At 52.9% G+C, this 13,244-nt stretch overlaps 2 protein-coding genes across 6 annotated transcripts in view; one reads left to right on the plus strand and one right to left on the minus strand.

Annotated features, from left to right (window-relative positions):
- Positions 1-1,180, plus strand: part of SYN1 (synapsin I) — a 47,278-nt gene extending 46,098 nt beyond the window's left edge. The window contains exon 13 of one of the 2 annotated variants that reach the window (XM_082718125.1): positions 86-1,180. In XM_082718125.1, coding sequence (XP_082574251.1) covers positions 86-221 — 136 coding nt within the window. In that variant the 3' untranslated portion in view covers positions 222-1,180. The remainder of the gene's footprint in view (positions 1-85) is intronic. The other variant, XM_082718126.1, reaches the window with a different exon arrangement.
- ARAF (A-Raf proto-oncogene, serine/threonine kinase) lies at positions 1,175-12,589 on the minus strand. 4 transcript variants are annotated; one of them, XM_082718141.1, is made up of 16 exons: positions 12,386-12,589; positions 10,910-11,064; positions 10,646-10,749; positions 9,777-9,879; positions 9,529-9,683; positions 9,322-9,420; positions 6,681-6,822; positions 6,550-6,577; positions 6,314-6,459; positions 6,018-6,220; positions 4,128-4,304; positions 3,977-4,023; positions 3,400-3,518; positions 3,026-3,157; positions 1,934-2,068; positions 1,175-1,754 (listed from the first exon to the last, which is right to left on the minus strand). In XM_082718141.1, the coding sequence occupies exons 2-16, from the start codon at positions 11,003-11,005 to the stop codon at positions 1,620-1,622; spliced, it is 1,821 nt and encodes a 606-aa protein (XP_082574267.1). In that variant the 5' UTR covers positions 11,006-11,064; positions 12,386-12,589; the 3' UTR covers positions 1,175-1,619. The 4 variants fall into 4 exon arrangements, with proteins under 4 accessions (XP_082574267.1, XP_082574265.1, XP_082574266.1 ...); XM_082718139.1 differs by having other exon boundaries at positions 6,681-6,840; XM_082718140.1 differs by having other exon boundaries at positions 10,910-11,104; positions 12,386-12,498.
- Between the last annotated feature and the right edge of the window lie 655 nt (positions 12,590-13,244).

Genomic DNA, 13,244 nt, shown 5'->3' on the forward strand with positions numbered 1-13,244 from the left:
GGCCTGGGGTAACATTGTGTTTCTCTCCCCTTCCTCCCTTCCTCCCCCCCCCTTCCTCCCATGCCTCCACCTTGTCTCTCTCTAGCAAATCCCAGTCTCTGACCAATGCCTTCAACCTTCCAGAACCAGCCCCGCCCAGGCCCAGCCTTAGCCAGGACGAGGTGAAAGCTGAGACCATCCGCAGCCTGAGGAAGTCTTTCGCCAGCCTCTTCTCCGACTGACACCCCACCCTGAGAACCCTTAATTCTTCCTGGGCAACCCCTCTCTGGGCCCTGAATCCATTTCTCACTTTTGGAGTCTCCAAATCCCTTGAGAAGCCCTCTCCTGGTCCGAGACCCCTCTTCTCACTCCGCTGAATGCCCTACTCCCTGGGGAAACCTCACTCTTGGTCCTAACTCCAACTCCCACTTTTGGAATCCCCAAGTCCCTTTAAAAGTCCAGTCCCTACCACCTCAAGACTTTTCAGTTTTAGAACCTCCAAATTCCTGAAGACCTCTACTCCTGGCCTCCCAGAGGGCACTTTCCTTCCCAGAAGCTCCCAAATACCAGGCAACCCATTCTGGTCCTCACACCACTCAGTCCCCTTCCAGAGCCCTGGAATTCTCGGAAAACCATATTCCTGGTCCTGGATCTCTCAAGTATGCCTTGTTCCCCATCAGAATTTCCAAAATCCTTAAGAAACCCCTGCCCTGGAGCCCCTCCACGGATGTCCCATCTCTGGAGAGCCGCCTCATCAGATGCCCCTATCCAGCCCCACAAAGATTTCTCCTACCCGCCCCCAGCCCCTTTCCGACACACTGGGAGGTCCCCCACTGCTAGGACCCTTCTGTTCCCCAGGGACCCATACTCCCACTTTCCTGCCTCTGACAGCTATCTTTAAATATGCAAACTCTAACCATCCTCCCAGAATCCTTTGCACATGGAGGGCCAGTGGTCCTCCACTTCCCCACCTTTGCCGTGATGTCTGTGTCTGTGACTGATGTGGCCTCCTCTTGTGCCGTGCTTGGCATATGTGGTCTTCGTTCATCGTGCCGCCTGTGGTGATGCGTGCAGTGGCGCTGTTTGTGTGGTCCGCACTCCCCCCCCAACCACTCCTTGCCTGGACTCACCCCCACCCTTCAGCGGCTCTGAACCCCATGAGAAGAGTCGGGAAGCAAAATAAACAAGCAAAGGCCCAGCAGAATTCTGTGCTTCTTGGTGAAGAGGGGAGTCCTTGAATGGTGGGGAAGACACAGAGGGGACCCCCCTAAATCCACAGGGGGTGCTGGGGACCCCAAAATCCAGTGGAAGGCACATCAGGCACAAATTCCAGAGAGGTTCTGAGTGGAACCCCTGCCACAAATCCCAGCCATTGCAGATGGAGGAGCTCCCAAATTTAGAAGTATCCCCAAAGCCAAGAGGAAATCAAATTACAGAGGAAGCAGGGGTGTTGGTCTTTGGGGGTTCCCCCAATTCCAGAGGAGCTGGAAAAGCACATGGGGACACCCTCATCTCCCGGGATGGGGATGGGGGGGTCCTGAGGCAGTTATCAGAGCAGAAACAGAACACTGGCTGGCTGGTGGGCAGGGCTCCTTGGCGTGGCAGGCTGAGATGGGTTCCCTGGCCGCTGGGGGCAGGGCCTAAGGCACGAGACGGGCCGCGCTGAGGAGGCAGGCAGGCAACTCATCAGCCTGGGTGCGGTGCAAGGAGGGTTCAGAGGCACTCCGCTCAATCTTGGGGAGTGACCGCTGCAGCAGCTCAATCGTGGCCAGGATCTGGGGGCAGGTTGGGGGGGGTGTCCAGAGCCATGTAGGCACCCCGACAGCCACAAACCCCAGCCTACAGGGGAAGCACACATGCATGCGCACACACACAATTCCCGTGGACACCTCAGAGTCGTCCTCCTCCTCACACTCACCCTCCCCAGTGTGTCCAACCCTCCTGCCCAGCCCACCTGGGGGAAGAGGGGACGTTCCTCCCGCTGGAACTTGAGGCAGTCAGACAGCAGGCGCCGCATGGCCTTTGGGCAGTTGCTGGAGATTTTGCTGAGGTCCGGGGACAGATAGCCACGGCCCACCATAAAGATGATCTGGAGGGACAGGAATGGGGTGGTATGGGGGTGTGGGCTGGGAGGCTGAGGGAATTGTGGCTCTAAAGGGGCTTTGGGGGCTCCTTTTGGGGGAAACTAGGGCACTCTGGGTATTGGGATCTGGAGTGCTATGGGGATCCAGTGGATCCAAGGACACTGGGTCTCTGAGCACAGGGCTTCTCTGCAGAACAGAGGGATTGAAGCTTGGGGGAAATCCAAAATTACAGGTATCCCTGACCTCACAGGTTTCTGGGGGCTTACAAGCCTACTGAGTCAGGGGAAACATGAAGTTCTGGGTCTGGGAGGAGCCAGGGGAGTCAAAACCTCAGGGGCCTATATTTCTGCAGGGATCTGGGGCCTAGAGAACTATGGGTCCATGTGGCCTGTAGGATTATGAGTGCTTGGTTCTTAGAGCCTAGAGGACCCCAGGTTTCTGAGGGCCTGGAAGATTCCAGGCCTTCAACCTGGAGAACTCGGGAGAGCTTGGGGCCCAGAGTACCATGGGTTCCAGGGCCCCCAAAGCCTGGCAGATACCCAAGGCCTGAATGACTGTGTTTATCTGTGAGTAGTCCAGAAGCACAGGTGGCTTCTGTCATTAGGAGAAATGGGATGCTGGGCTTTGGGACTTGGGAGATTTGGGGTACTGCAGGCACTGGAGGACTGTAGGTATCCCAAGCCCCAGAGGGCTTCTGGGTGTTTGGGGGCCATGGCGGGTTCTGGGTAGACAGAATTCCGGGGGTTCTGGACCTCAAGGACCCAAAGGATTGTCAATGTGTAGGGAAGGAGGGGATTCTAGGTAGGGAAGACCAGAGGATTCTGAGAGTTCTCAGCCCAGAAGATTTTGGGTTTCTGGGGGCAAGTGTGGCATTCCTGGTCTTTACAAAGGAGGAAGTCTAGGCTTTGGAGGCTGAAAGGAATCCTCTGCCTGGGAGACTGTGGGTGACGCGTGGGACTCACCTGGTCACGGCTGCCAATGTGGCTGTAAGGCAGCGAGCCGGTCATGAGCTCATAGAGCACAACCCCATAGGCGTAGACATCCGACTGGAAGCTGTAGGGGTTCGGGTCCTGCATACGGATCACCTCAGCCGCCTTCAATGGGGCAGACCAGACCAGGCAGGGGGACCACGGAGGTCAGCCAATGGCCAGCCGCACTCCCAGATCCCACCAGCCACACTGGGTACAACTCAGATCACCGATGTGAGGCAAAGCACGAGCAGTCTAGACACCCCCATCTGGCACAAGCATTCCCATCCCCACTCAGCTCCCCCCATCCCACCCCAGTCACCCAAGCTCCTACCCAGATGGCCCCAGTCCAGCCTGGCCCAACTCACCATCCATAGCACGGAGCCCGAGGGCTGCTCCAAGGGTTGGGCCCCACTCCACCGTGTCTTCACTGTGGCCAGGCCAAAGTCACCAATCTTCACTGTGAGCCCCTCATGTAGGAAGATGTCCACCAGGGTCAAGGGCCACTACAGGAGCTCCCAACAGCCACATCTCCCATCCTGACTGGGTGGTTCCCACTGATGCCCCCACACCAGTCTTGCCCCTGACCCTGACCAGAAGCCCTCCATATCATACAAACTAGCTACAATCTTGACTTGGGTAGGGAACTCCCAATTATTGCCCCTTATGCTACCCCCCACCCCATGACTCCTGACCAGGAAGCACCTCGCGTGGGACTTCAGACTTGCACGGTTCACCAAACCTTGGACCCCATCCAAAGTCCCCAACAACAGCACCGAAACCAGCCACAGCCTTGAGCCTGACCAAGAGACTCCCCCTGCCTTAGAGGACCTATTAAGCCACATGCCATGTGACCCTTCCATGCACCCCCAGAAGGCCCCCAACAAAAGCCACCCCGCTAAGCCCCCACCCTGGCCCAGCCTGCGCACAGGGACAGGCAGATACTGTTAGACTTGAGATCTCGATGAATGATGTTCTTGGCGTGGAGGTAGCTGTAGGGGTGGAAGTGGAAGGCAGATTGGCCGGGGGGTTACCTCCTCTCCCCACCCCAAGCCTCCCACCGCCCCCCATTTTGTCCCCAGGCCGGGAGGCTCACTCCATGCCCTGGGCAGTCTGCCGGGCCACGTCGATGAGCTGGACCATGTCGAAGCGAGTGTCGGCCACGTGCAGGTGGTGGTAGAGGCTGGAGCCCTCACACCACTGCGTGATGATGGCAAATCCCGGCCGGGTCATGAAGCCCATGAACAGCAAGATGTTGACGTGACGGGTCTTCCTACAGGCAGGGAGGGCAGTACCAGGACAGGAAGGAAAAAGAGCAACAATCACTCACTTTCGGAGCATCAGAAACAGGGCTATTCACTGCTGCCCTCTGTCAGCACTTCTGCCCTTTCAGGAGGCTCAGGGCCAGACTGCCGCCAGACTCAGTGCATTTGTGAGATACGCTTGATGGGCAGGGATTCCCTCCTGGTGGGGGTGGCGTATGTCCCCAGCTTCCTCAGCCAAGTCTCCCAACAGAAGCAGGAGAGACTACTGCCCCCTTCCCGCCCCTCTATCGACCAGTGGCTCTATGTCATCAACACCTGCCAACCTCCAATCTTGACCGTGACCTGGGCCTGTGACCATTTTATAGACAAGAGAGTGGAATGCCAACCTTCTTCATTGATACAGCAGCCTGATACTGACATGCCAGTAAAGATACCCAGTAATGTGTGGCTATTTCCTGTTAATTGCCACGAGAGGCTCAGAAGTATAGAGCTTGGAGTTAACACTTGGATTAGATCCTGTGTTCCAATCCAGGCTTCCCCAGGTACTCACTGTGCAACCTCAGGGATGACACTTAACCTCTCGGTGCCTCACCTTTGTCAACTGCAAAACTATGATCATTATACTAGCTACCTTATAGGGATGTTGGCAAGAATGGGTACCAAATGATCTGTAAGGCACTTGGAACAGCACCTACCAGAGCACCCCGAAAATGTCACTGTCCTCGTTATTGCCACTGGGTGCCTGAGTCTACCTCAAAGAAACTGAGACACGGTGAACAGACGCCACCGCTCTAGTTTAGGAGGACACCTTCCCTCCTTACAAAAGGAGTCACCGTGGGTATAATGGCAACACAAATGTGAACACCAACAGTGCTCTGCGATTTTGTTCATGTCACAGTGGGTAACGGAGGACAAGAGTGCTCTTCACAGTGGTCCAATTACGGTTAAAATATTAACATGATACAGGCTAGCAGTGGGCTCAAATCATTTCACAGAGAGGAAGAGAATAAAAGTTTTCTTACTGCGGTGTCCATAATGAGGATAAATGTTAAAATGGCACAAGAAATTATGAGAACATCAACTCTGTAATGTACCTGTACCCATTGGTTAGAGGGCACGCCCATGTCAGCAAGCCCAGGACTGGTAGGTAGTAACCAGAGCGGCAGAAGAGGAACACCAGGGCTTCTCAGGGCAAATGAACTGATATAGTATGAGGGGCTTATTAAGCAGAGAATTACAACTGTTAATGAAAACAAGGACTAAATCCTAAGTGAAACAACACCCACCGTTCTTTAAATCATGGCATGACTGTGATTAGTAACAGGAATCCAGTAGGATAAACCTACTGCTAACAATGTAACACAAGCAGAGGGGAAGGAGAGGCCCAAGCTTCCTGGCAATGTGCTTAACATCAAGCTATGAATGTGAGAGCACGTGGTAACATGGCCGGCCTCGGCCATATCCACTTCAGTGCCAGGCAAATAAGAAGATGCACGTTTTGGAGGCGTTAATATCAGTATCAACCGGAACACAAACAGTATCATCATCAGAGGGCCTTGAAACGAAGCCATTTCCCAGAGGGGAAAGGGATATTCCCTGATTGAGAAAGAGCTCATTAACACAACGCAAACGTGGCTGACCTGCGGGAAGCGCCCCAGCTTGGCCCTTCCCCGGGGAGGTGCCCCGTCCCTCTGCCCCACCCCACACACGTGTCATCTCACCTGAGCACCTGCATCTCGTTCTTGAAGGCCTGGGCCTGCTCAGCTGTGGGTTGGGCCACCTTGAGCACCTTCACAGCCACATCGCCATGCCACCGCCCACGAAACACGGTGCCGAACGAGCCTGTCCCGATCCTCTTCAGCAGCTGCACCTCGCTGGGCGGTACCTCCCAGTAATAGCCCGAGTCCCGGTACCCCAGATTCTTCTGTGGGCCACATGGGCGGCATTTCAGGGGCCTGCCCGCTTCCCTCATCACTCAGCCTGTGGCGCCCCCATCAGAGGCTCCCCTGGAGCTTACCACTTTCTTCTTGTCATCGGCCAAGGACTTCCGCTCCCGCTGCTCCGACGGGGATTTGGAATGGGGGGACTTCCTCCCCGAGGGCACGCTGGCTGGGCTGGGGCTCCCCCGGGGGGCTCCATCACCACCACCTCTACTACCGGCAGCTGCGATCATTGTGGGGGAGGTGTGAGCAGAGGTGGCACAGGGGTGAGGGGGTGTGATGCAGGGGCATAGGGTGGGCGGGGTGGACTCACCATCAGTGCCGAAACTCTGGGTAGTGAGCTGGAAGAAGAGGGCCAGGAGTCAGAGAGGGCACACGGGAGCCAAGAGGAACGGCCCTCTTCTCGGCCCGGTGCCCTCAGGCAATGACCCCCATGCCACCAACCTGGATGAGGCTGGAGTCCGTGGCGGCTGTGGTGCTGACCATGTGGACATTAGGAGTGGATGTGGAGCGGATGCGCTGGAGCGGGGCATTGGCCGGCGCGGGGAAGGGAAAGTGCTCGGGGTCTCGGTGCGGGGCGCAGGAGCTGGAGGGGGGGTAAAGGCTGGGAAATCACTGTGGGATGAACGCAAGAACAAGGAAAGCTGCCCCCCCAGCCCTGTAAACGTATGTGTAGACCAGAGTCACCGTCTACTGTTACTATTGCCATTCGTTTCCTCAAGAGCCACTTACTGGGGGCCTGCCCACTGGCAGAAAGCATTCTAGGTAGTGGAAATAAAACCAGGGGCAAAATGAAAACAAGTTCCTGCCCTCATGGGACTGATGTTCCAGTGAGGAGAGCGCCCCCCCCCCCGCAAAAAAAAAGAAGAATATTTAATATGTCCATTGGTGACAGGTACAATAAAGAAAAAAAAAACGAAGCAACACAAAGAAAGAGAAAGTATCATGGGTGATATCTGGAAAGGCTTCCCCAAGAGGACATCTGAGTAAAGACCTAAAGGAGGAACAGCAAGCCACACAATATAGGGGGGAAGAAAGTAATATGTAATATCTTCTAACTGTGTGCACTACTCAAATATGTTGTTATATAATATATAACATATTATCTGTATTAAGATACCAATGTTTCCAAATATGTGTACTCAGTAACATTACACAGCGGACCCTTGAACAATATAGGAATTAGGGGCACCACCGACCCCTGCCCAGGTGAACGTCCATGTATAACTTCTGACTCCCCAAAAACTAAGAGCCTACTACTGACCAGAAGCCTTAGTGATAACATAAACAGTCGATTAAGCACGTATTTTGTATGTTTTATGTATTATATACTGTATGTTTACGATAAGAGTAAGCTAAAAAAAATGTTTCTAAAAAAAATCATAAGAGAAAATACATTTATAATATTGAATGTAAAAAATCCACATGTAAGGTGGACGCACGCAGGTCAAGCCCATGCTGTTCAAGGGTCAACTGTGTATGTTATATGTAGATGTAAATACATAAAGATACATGTTATATATATTTTGATGTCACAAATGCATTTTTATTTTTAATTTTTATTATATCTATTTTTTAAAGATTTTATTTATTTATTTGATGAGAGAGAGATGGCAAGAGCAGGAACACAAGCAGGGTGACTGGGAGAGGGAGAAGCAAGCTTCCCGATGAGTAGGGACCCCAATGTGGGACTCGATCCCAGGACCCTGGGATCATGACCTGAACCGAAGGCAGACACTTAACAACTGAGTGACCCAAAAGCCCCACAAATGTATTTTCACTATCCTGAAATGAAATGCATAGGTAATCCATATATACCCATAATTAAAAGTAACATAATGCCCTACACTATTTTATGTTGCATAAAAATGTGTTTTATATTATAGAGTATACATAGAACACATGATATATTAATATAATGTACCATATGAATACATCCTACAATATACAGACAAATACAATGTATATCTTATAAATTTGTGCTATCTTAGAGCAATAATATACTTTAATATAGAAATACTACAGTATTGGAGCGCCTGGGTAGCTCAGTCGGTTAAGAGTTTGGCTTTGGCTCGGGTTGTGATCCCAAGTTCCTGGGATTGAGCCCTGCATCAGGTTCCCTGCTCGGCGGGAAGCCTACTTCTCCCTCTCCCGCTCCCCCTGCTTGTGTTCTCTCTCGCTGTCTCTCTCTGTCAAATAAATAAAAAAAATCTTAAAAAAAAAAGAAATACTACAGTATTATAATACTGAACATAAAAGAGAAATAAAAGGGAATTTATGATAAAAATAATATGTATTGGGCACCTGGGTGGCTCAGTGGGTTAAGCCGCTGCCTTCGGCTCAGGTCATGATCTCAGGATCCTGGGATCGAGTCCCGCATTGGGATCTCTGCTCAGCAGGGAGCCTGTTTCCTCCTCTCTCTCTCTGCCTGCCTCTCTGCCTACTTGTGATCTCTTTCTGTCAAATAAATAAATAAAATCTTTAAAAAATAATAATAATATGTATTTCAAAATGGAAAGACTTGAGCATGATTATACTGTAAGAATTAACGATATAGTTAGATGCTTATATATATGTCCTTGTAATTAATAAGGATTTTTAAAGATTTTATTTATTTATTTGACACACAGAGAGAGATCACAAGTAGGCACAACAGCAGGCAGAGAGAGAGGGGGAAGCAGGCTTCCTGCTGAGCAGAGAGCCTGATGCGGGGCTCGATCCCAGGACCCCGGGATCATGACCTGAGCCGAAGGCAGAGGCTTAACCCACTGAGCCACCCAGGCGCCCCTTAATAGGGACTTCTTATTCTCTACCAGATCTCGTTCTAAGTACTGGATACACCTCAACACATTTAAATTCTCACCAGAACGCTATGTGGTAAAAAGTATTATTATCCCCTCTTTGTAGACAAGAAAGCTGTGGCCCAGAAAGATTAGGTGACTTGCCAGATGTCCTACAGCTCCACACCTAGAGGTGCTCAATAAATGTGTGCAAATAAACAAATGAATGAAGTACGGCTTGTGATCTACAAAGGCCTCCAGATCTTTTTCTCCTGACAACAGGCCTTCAGCTAAGGCATCCCTACCTGGGACCCTGAGGGGTTAGCGGCTCATTCAGGGGACGGTTCGAGGGAACTTCATGCTGCCTGGAGCCTCCGGACAAATCCTGGACACTGTGGTAGAACCTTGAGAGCATTTAAGAGGATGGAGCAAGAGGACAAGGGTCAGCTATCTGTAAGAACCCTGTGGCGTCTGTCATCCCCATTCCCCCACCCACCATAGGCCAGGCTCACTGTCGGCAGTTGGTGCTCATGTCAACACAGACTGTGGGGACTTTAGAGGAACAATGCTGGTGGAACTTGTAGCCACAGGTTTGGCAGCGGAAGCCGTGGAACAGAAACTTAAGGCAGAAGTCACAGAATGCCAGGCTGAAGAATGTCTTCCGTACCTGCTGCCACAGAGCAGGGAAAGTTGAGGCCTGGTCAAGGAACCTCCCCACACCATGCCCACAGTCTGCCCCGACTCTCCACTCCACACTCACAAAATTGTGCATGGTCAGTGGAACATCTTCGAGGACCTCTACAATGAGTTCCTCTCCATCCAGGGGGGCAATGGCCGTGTCCCAGGCGGTGACTGTCTTTCGCCTGTACGAAGCATGGAAGGCAGTGAGTGAGAGGGTGGACAGAGACTGTGGGAGGAAGGGAACCCCTAAAAGTCCCTCCATGCCCACCATCCATGGAGCAACATCTGACGTGTTTCATTTTCATCACAGCAACTTTAGGAACTAGTTACTATCCTTGCCCCCATTTTACAGATGAGGAAACGGAGGCTCAGAGGGATTCAAGTGGCCCAAGGCCACAAAGGACTGTGACTGGCTGGCCCGTGTCAAGAGTCCATGCTCTTAACCACAAGGTGAGGGGGAATAAGCCACGAAATCCCAGAAGCACTCAGCAAGCCCCTGAAAAAGTGGCCGACTGGCACTGAGACAACAAATAAAAAGCCATGTGGGCATGGAATAAAACAGTTCAGGAAGCCCAGGACAGAGGAATAAATGGAAGGCCGGCATGGCCCAGCTCAGCAGACCAACCAAGAATGAGAAAGCGGAGGACGCAGAGAGCTGGCAAACAGATGAAATCGTGAAAGAACACCACAGACGAACTCCCACATGGGGTGCAGGAGCTGGGCAAGGACCTGAGGGCCAAGGAGAGATGAGCTGCTGGCCTCAAAGGCCGGTGAACGAATGATGTTATGAAACAAAAGCTGCATGCACTCGTGGATTCACTGAGCTTAAGGAAAGACTAACGGGACACTGCGCCACAGAGGGAAGGAGTCAGGGGCCTCCGAGGAGGGGATGGGAGGCTGGGGAGCCCAGTAGAGGGAGGCGAAGTGGCAGGGTGGGGGCACACTTACCCCTCGATGAGCCGGTAGACCACACAGCAATCCTGATTGAGACCCCGTACCTTGAGGGCCTTGTCTAGAGAGTCGTAGACACTCATGCCATCCCGGACAGTCACCTATGCATTTGTGTGTGCACACGGGGGATGGAAGGGGTGGTCAGTGCCCAACATGGACCCCAGCTGACTCTGCCTGGCCTCTGTAGAAGCCTCCTCCCCCCACCCCCAGTCACAACTGGATCTGCCCCGACCTCCTGCCAGCTTTGCCCGTCAGACTCACCACCGTGCGTTGCTTGTTGGGTAAATATACTTTGACAGTGCCCACTGCCCGGGACGGCTCGGCCCCGTTGGCAGGGGGGCCCCGTGGTGGCTCCATGGAGCCTAGGACTTTGTCAAGACGGGTTGAGGTGGGGCTGAGCAGGTGCCATGGGGCTCCTAGAACACAGGAGGAATTCAGAGGTCCAGTAATGACAGTCTGGAAGCAAAGTGGCAGGGACAAAAAAAATTTCAATGTCCAGGCTCCACATCACCCCCTCCCCGCTGTTGCCCAATCTACACACAAAGGCCAAGGGATCTTGTAAACACCTCGAACTCATCCAGTCTCTCCTCTGCTCAGGCTGCTCTCCTGTTGTTTGTCTCACTATTTTAAGGGCCAAGGTCTAGGATTCACTGCATAGGGTGGGGGCAGAGGAGAGGGGAGTAACGAACAAGGAGAGGCAGCACATACTGTCCTGGAGGGCACAGGCGTACCCAGTCCCTGTGCTGGGGGGTTAACAAGGAAGTCAAACCACACTGCAGTTGGGCGTGTTACGTCCATAAAGGACATGAACAGGCTGTCCTGGCTTTTTAATGGAGAAAGGGTGGTTACCAGATACTATGGTGAGGGAGGAGTCACAGACAGGATGATGGGAAAGAAATGGAAGAGATCATCAGATACTGCCCTTAGTTGGGGGGAAATGGGAACCGCACCAAACGGTGTTCTTAGGGGCACTGGGGGAATCCCTAAGCCCTGTAGCTGTAACGATAGCAGGCTCTCAAACACTGTTAGGTGGCTAATGGCTGTCATCAAACTATGATGGGGACTTCATAGGGCCTCAGCAGAAACTGTGCTGAAGGGACTGTAGTGGGGAGAAGTATGGATAATGGACATCACCAGACACTGTCATGGGGGAATGGAGGGACATGGTGCATTACCAAACACTACTGAGGTGAGATAAACAGTTTGAAAGCGGGGGTGGAGGGGTCCAAACTCTACCCTAACTAATGAAGGGGTCACAGACCTATTACTGCTGACAATGGAAGAAGGCTGGGTAGGGTTAAAGAGGAGTAACGGAGAAATCCTCAAACGTTCGCCCAGTTCGCGACTAGTAAACCACAGCTCCACGCACTCCCCATTGCCGGCAAGGCAGGGTCATCAAGACATCTCAAGGAGGTTTAGAGGGAGTCCGGGCACACCACAGCCCAGGCCCCATTCAGCCCTGCCCCGCCTACCGAGGGCTTTCCAGCTCTGCGCAGGCGCACTGCCACACGCGACGGGCGAAACCATCCCCCGCAGCCTTGCACCCCTATTCCTGTCTACCCACCCCACCCCCGCTGTCGACGATGGTCTCGCCCCAGGTTAAACCACTCCTCCGGTTCCGGGCGGGGGGCGCCGGCGTCCAGGCGAAGCCATCCTGGAGCTAAGCTTTCGGTCCCGGCTCCCTGCCCGTGCCCGGCGGTCGCTCCAGAAACCTAACCCCGCCGGACCCGCCCTCACCTGTCACGCCGCTACGGCCACCGCCGCCTCCATCTTGGGCCTGTCTTCTTGTTTCCTCGCTGAGTCCGCCTCCACCGCCCCTCGGACTTTCACCATTGGCTCCGCCGGATTCACCTCTCCATCCTTATTGGGTTAGGGTCACGCCTGTCAAAGCAGGACCGGCGGAATGTGGGTCGTGTTCCGGATTAGGAGGGACTGCCTGAAACGTCAGGGTCTGAGGGAAATTCGCCTGTCCGGACTCGCGCAGGCGCAGTTGGGTGGAGAGCGGCGCGCGATGGACTTTAACCCACATCGTGCCGAGCTGGAGTAAAGCTGAAATTTTTTTCAGCAACTTGGGGCTGACTCTAGGGGTTCTTGAATCTGGGAGGGGAATCTTTAAGTGCCCTTTTTTGGGCCAGTGACCCGAAGCCCTAGGTAGCCATTTGGACTTTCCCTGTGTCTCGGTTTTACCATATTTGAAGTGAGTTGCCATCAGACCGCAGAACTGCAACGTTTGCCAGTTCTAAGAAATTTGTAGTCATAGCTTTTGATAACAGCGGGTCTCAGGTCGGGCCGGGGCCGGGGTGTCTGGCCCTAGCAGAAGCATCCTGCCCCATTCTGTGCAGCTTACTTGAGGAATGGCTTTGGTAAGGATTTGGGGGGAGATTAGTCATAGGTGACCATGTTAAAGAGGGGAGGGGAAGTGTGGACCTGGAATGGGGCACAGAGCAGGGGAAAGACCTTGTAGGGTGAAGAACTTTTCAAAAGCCGAATTTTCCCTGGTGTCAAAAGTGAATGAGGCTTTCCATCCTCCTTTTTCTTAGAGCTTTTCCTTTAGAAAACTTGTAGAAGTTTTTCCTTCTCCCTTCCAGATGTATGT

Source organism: Mustela nivalis (genome assembly GCF_964662115.1).
Source record: "Mustela nivalis genome assembly, chromosome: X".
NCBI lineage: Eukaryota > Metazoa > Chordata > Mammalia > Carnivora > Mustelidae > Mustela > Mustela nivalis.

Coding starts and splice junctions, on each gene's coding strand:
- ARAF (XM_082718139.1), bottom strand. CDS start 11,005: ATGGAGCCACCACGGGGCCCCCCTGCCAACGGGGCCGAGCCGTCCCGG. Junction 10,750..10,909: donor CCAACAAGCAACGCACGGTG/GTGAGTCTGACG, acceptor ACAAATGCATAG/GTGACTGTCCGGGATGGCAT. Junction 2,069..3,025: donor ACATTGGCAGCCGTGACCAG/GTGAGTCCCACG, acceptor CTGTCCCTCCAG/ATCATCTTTATGGTGGGCCG.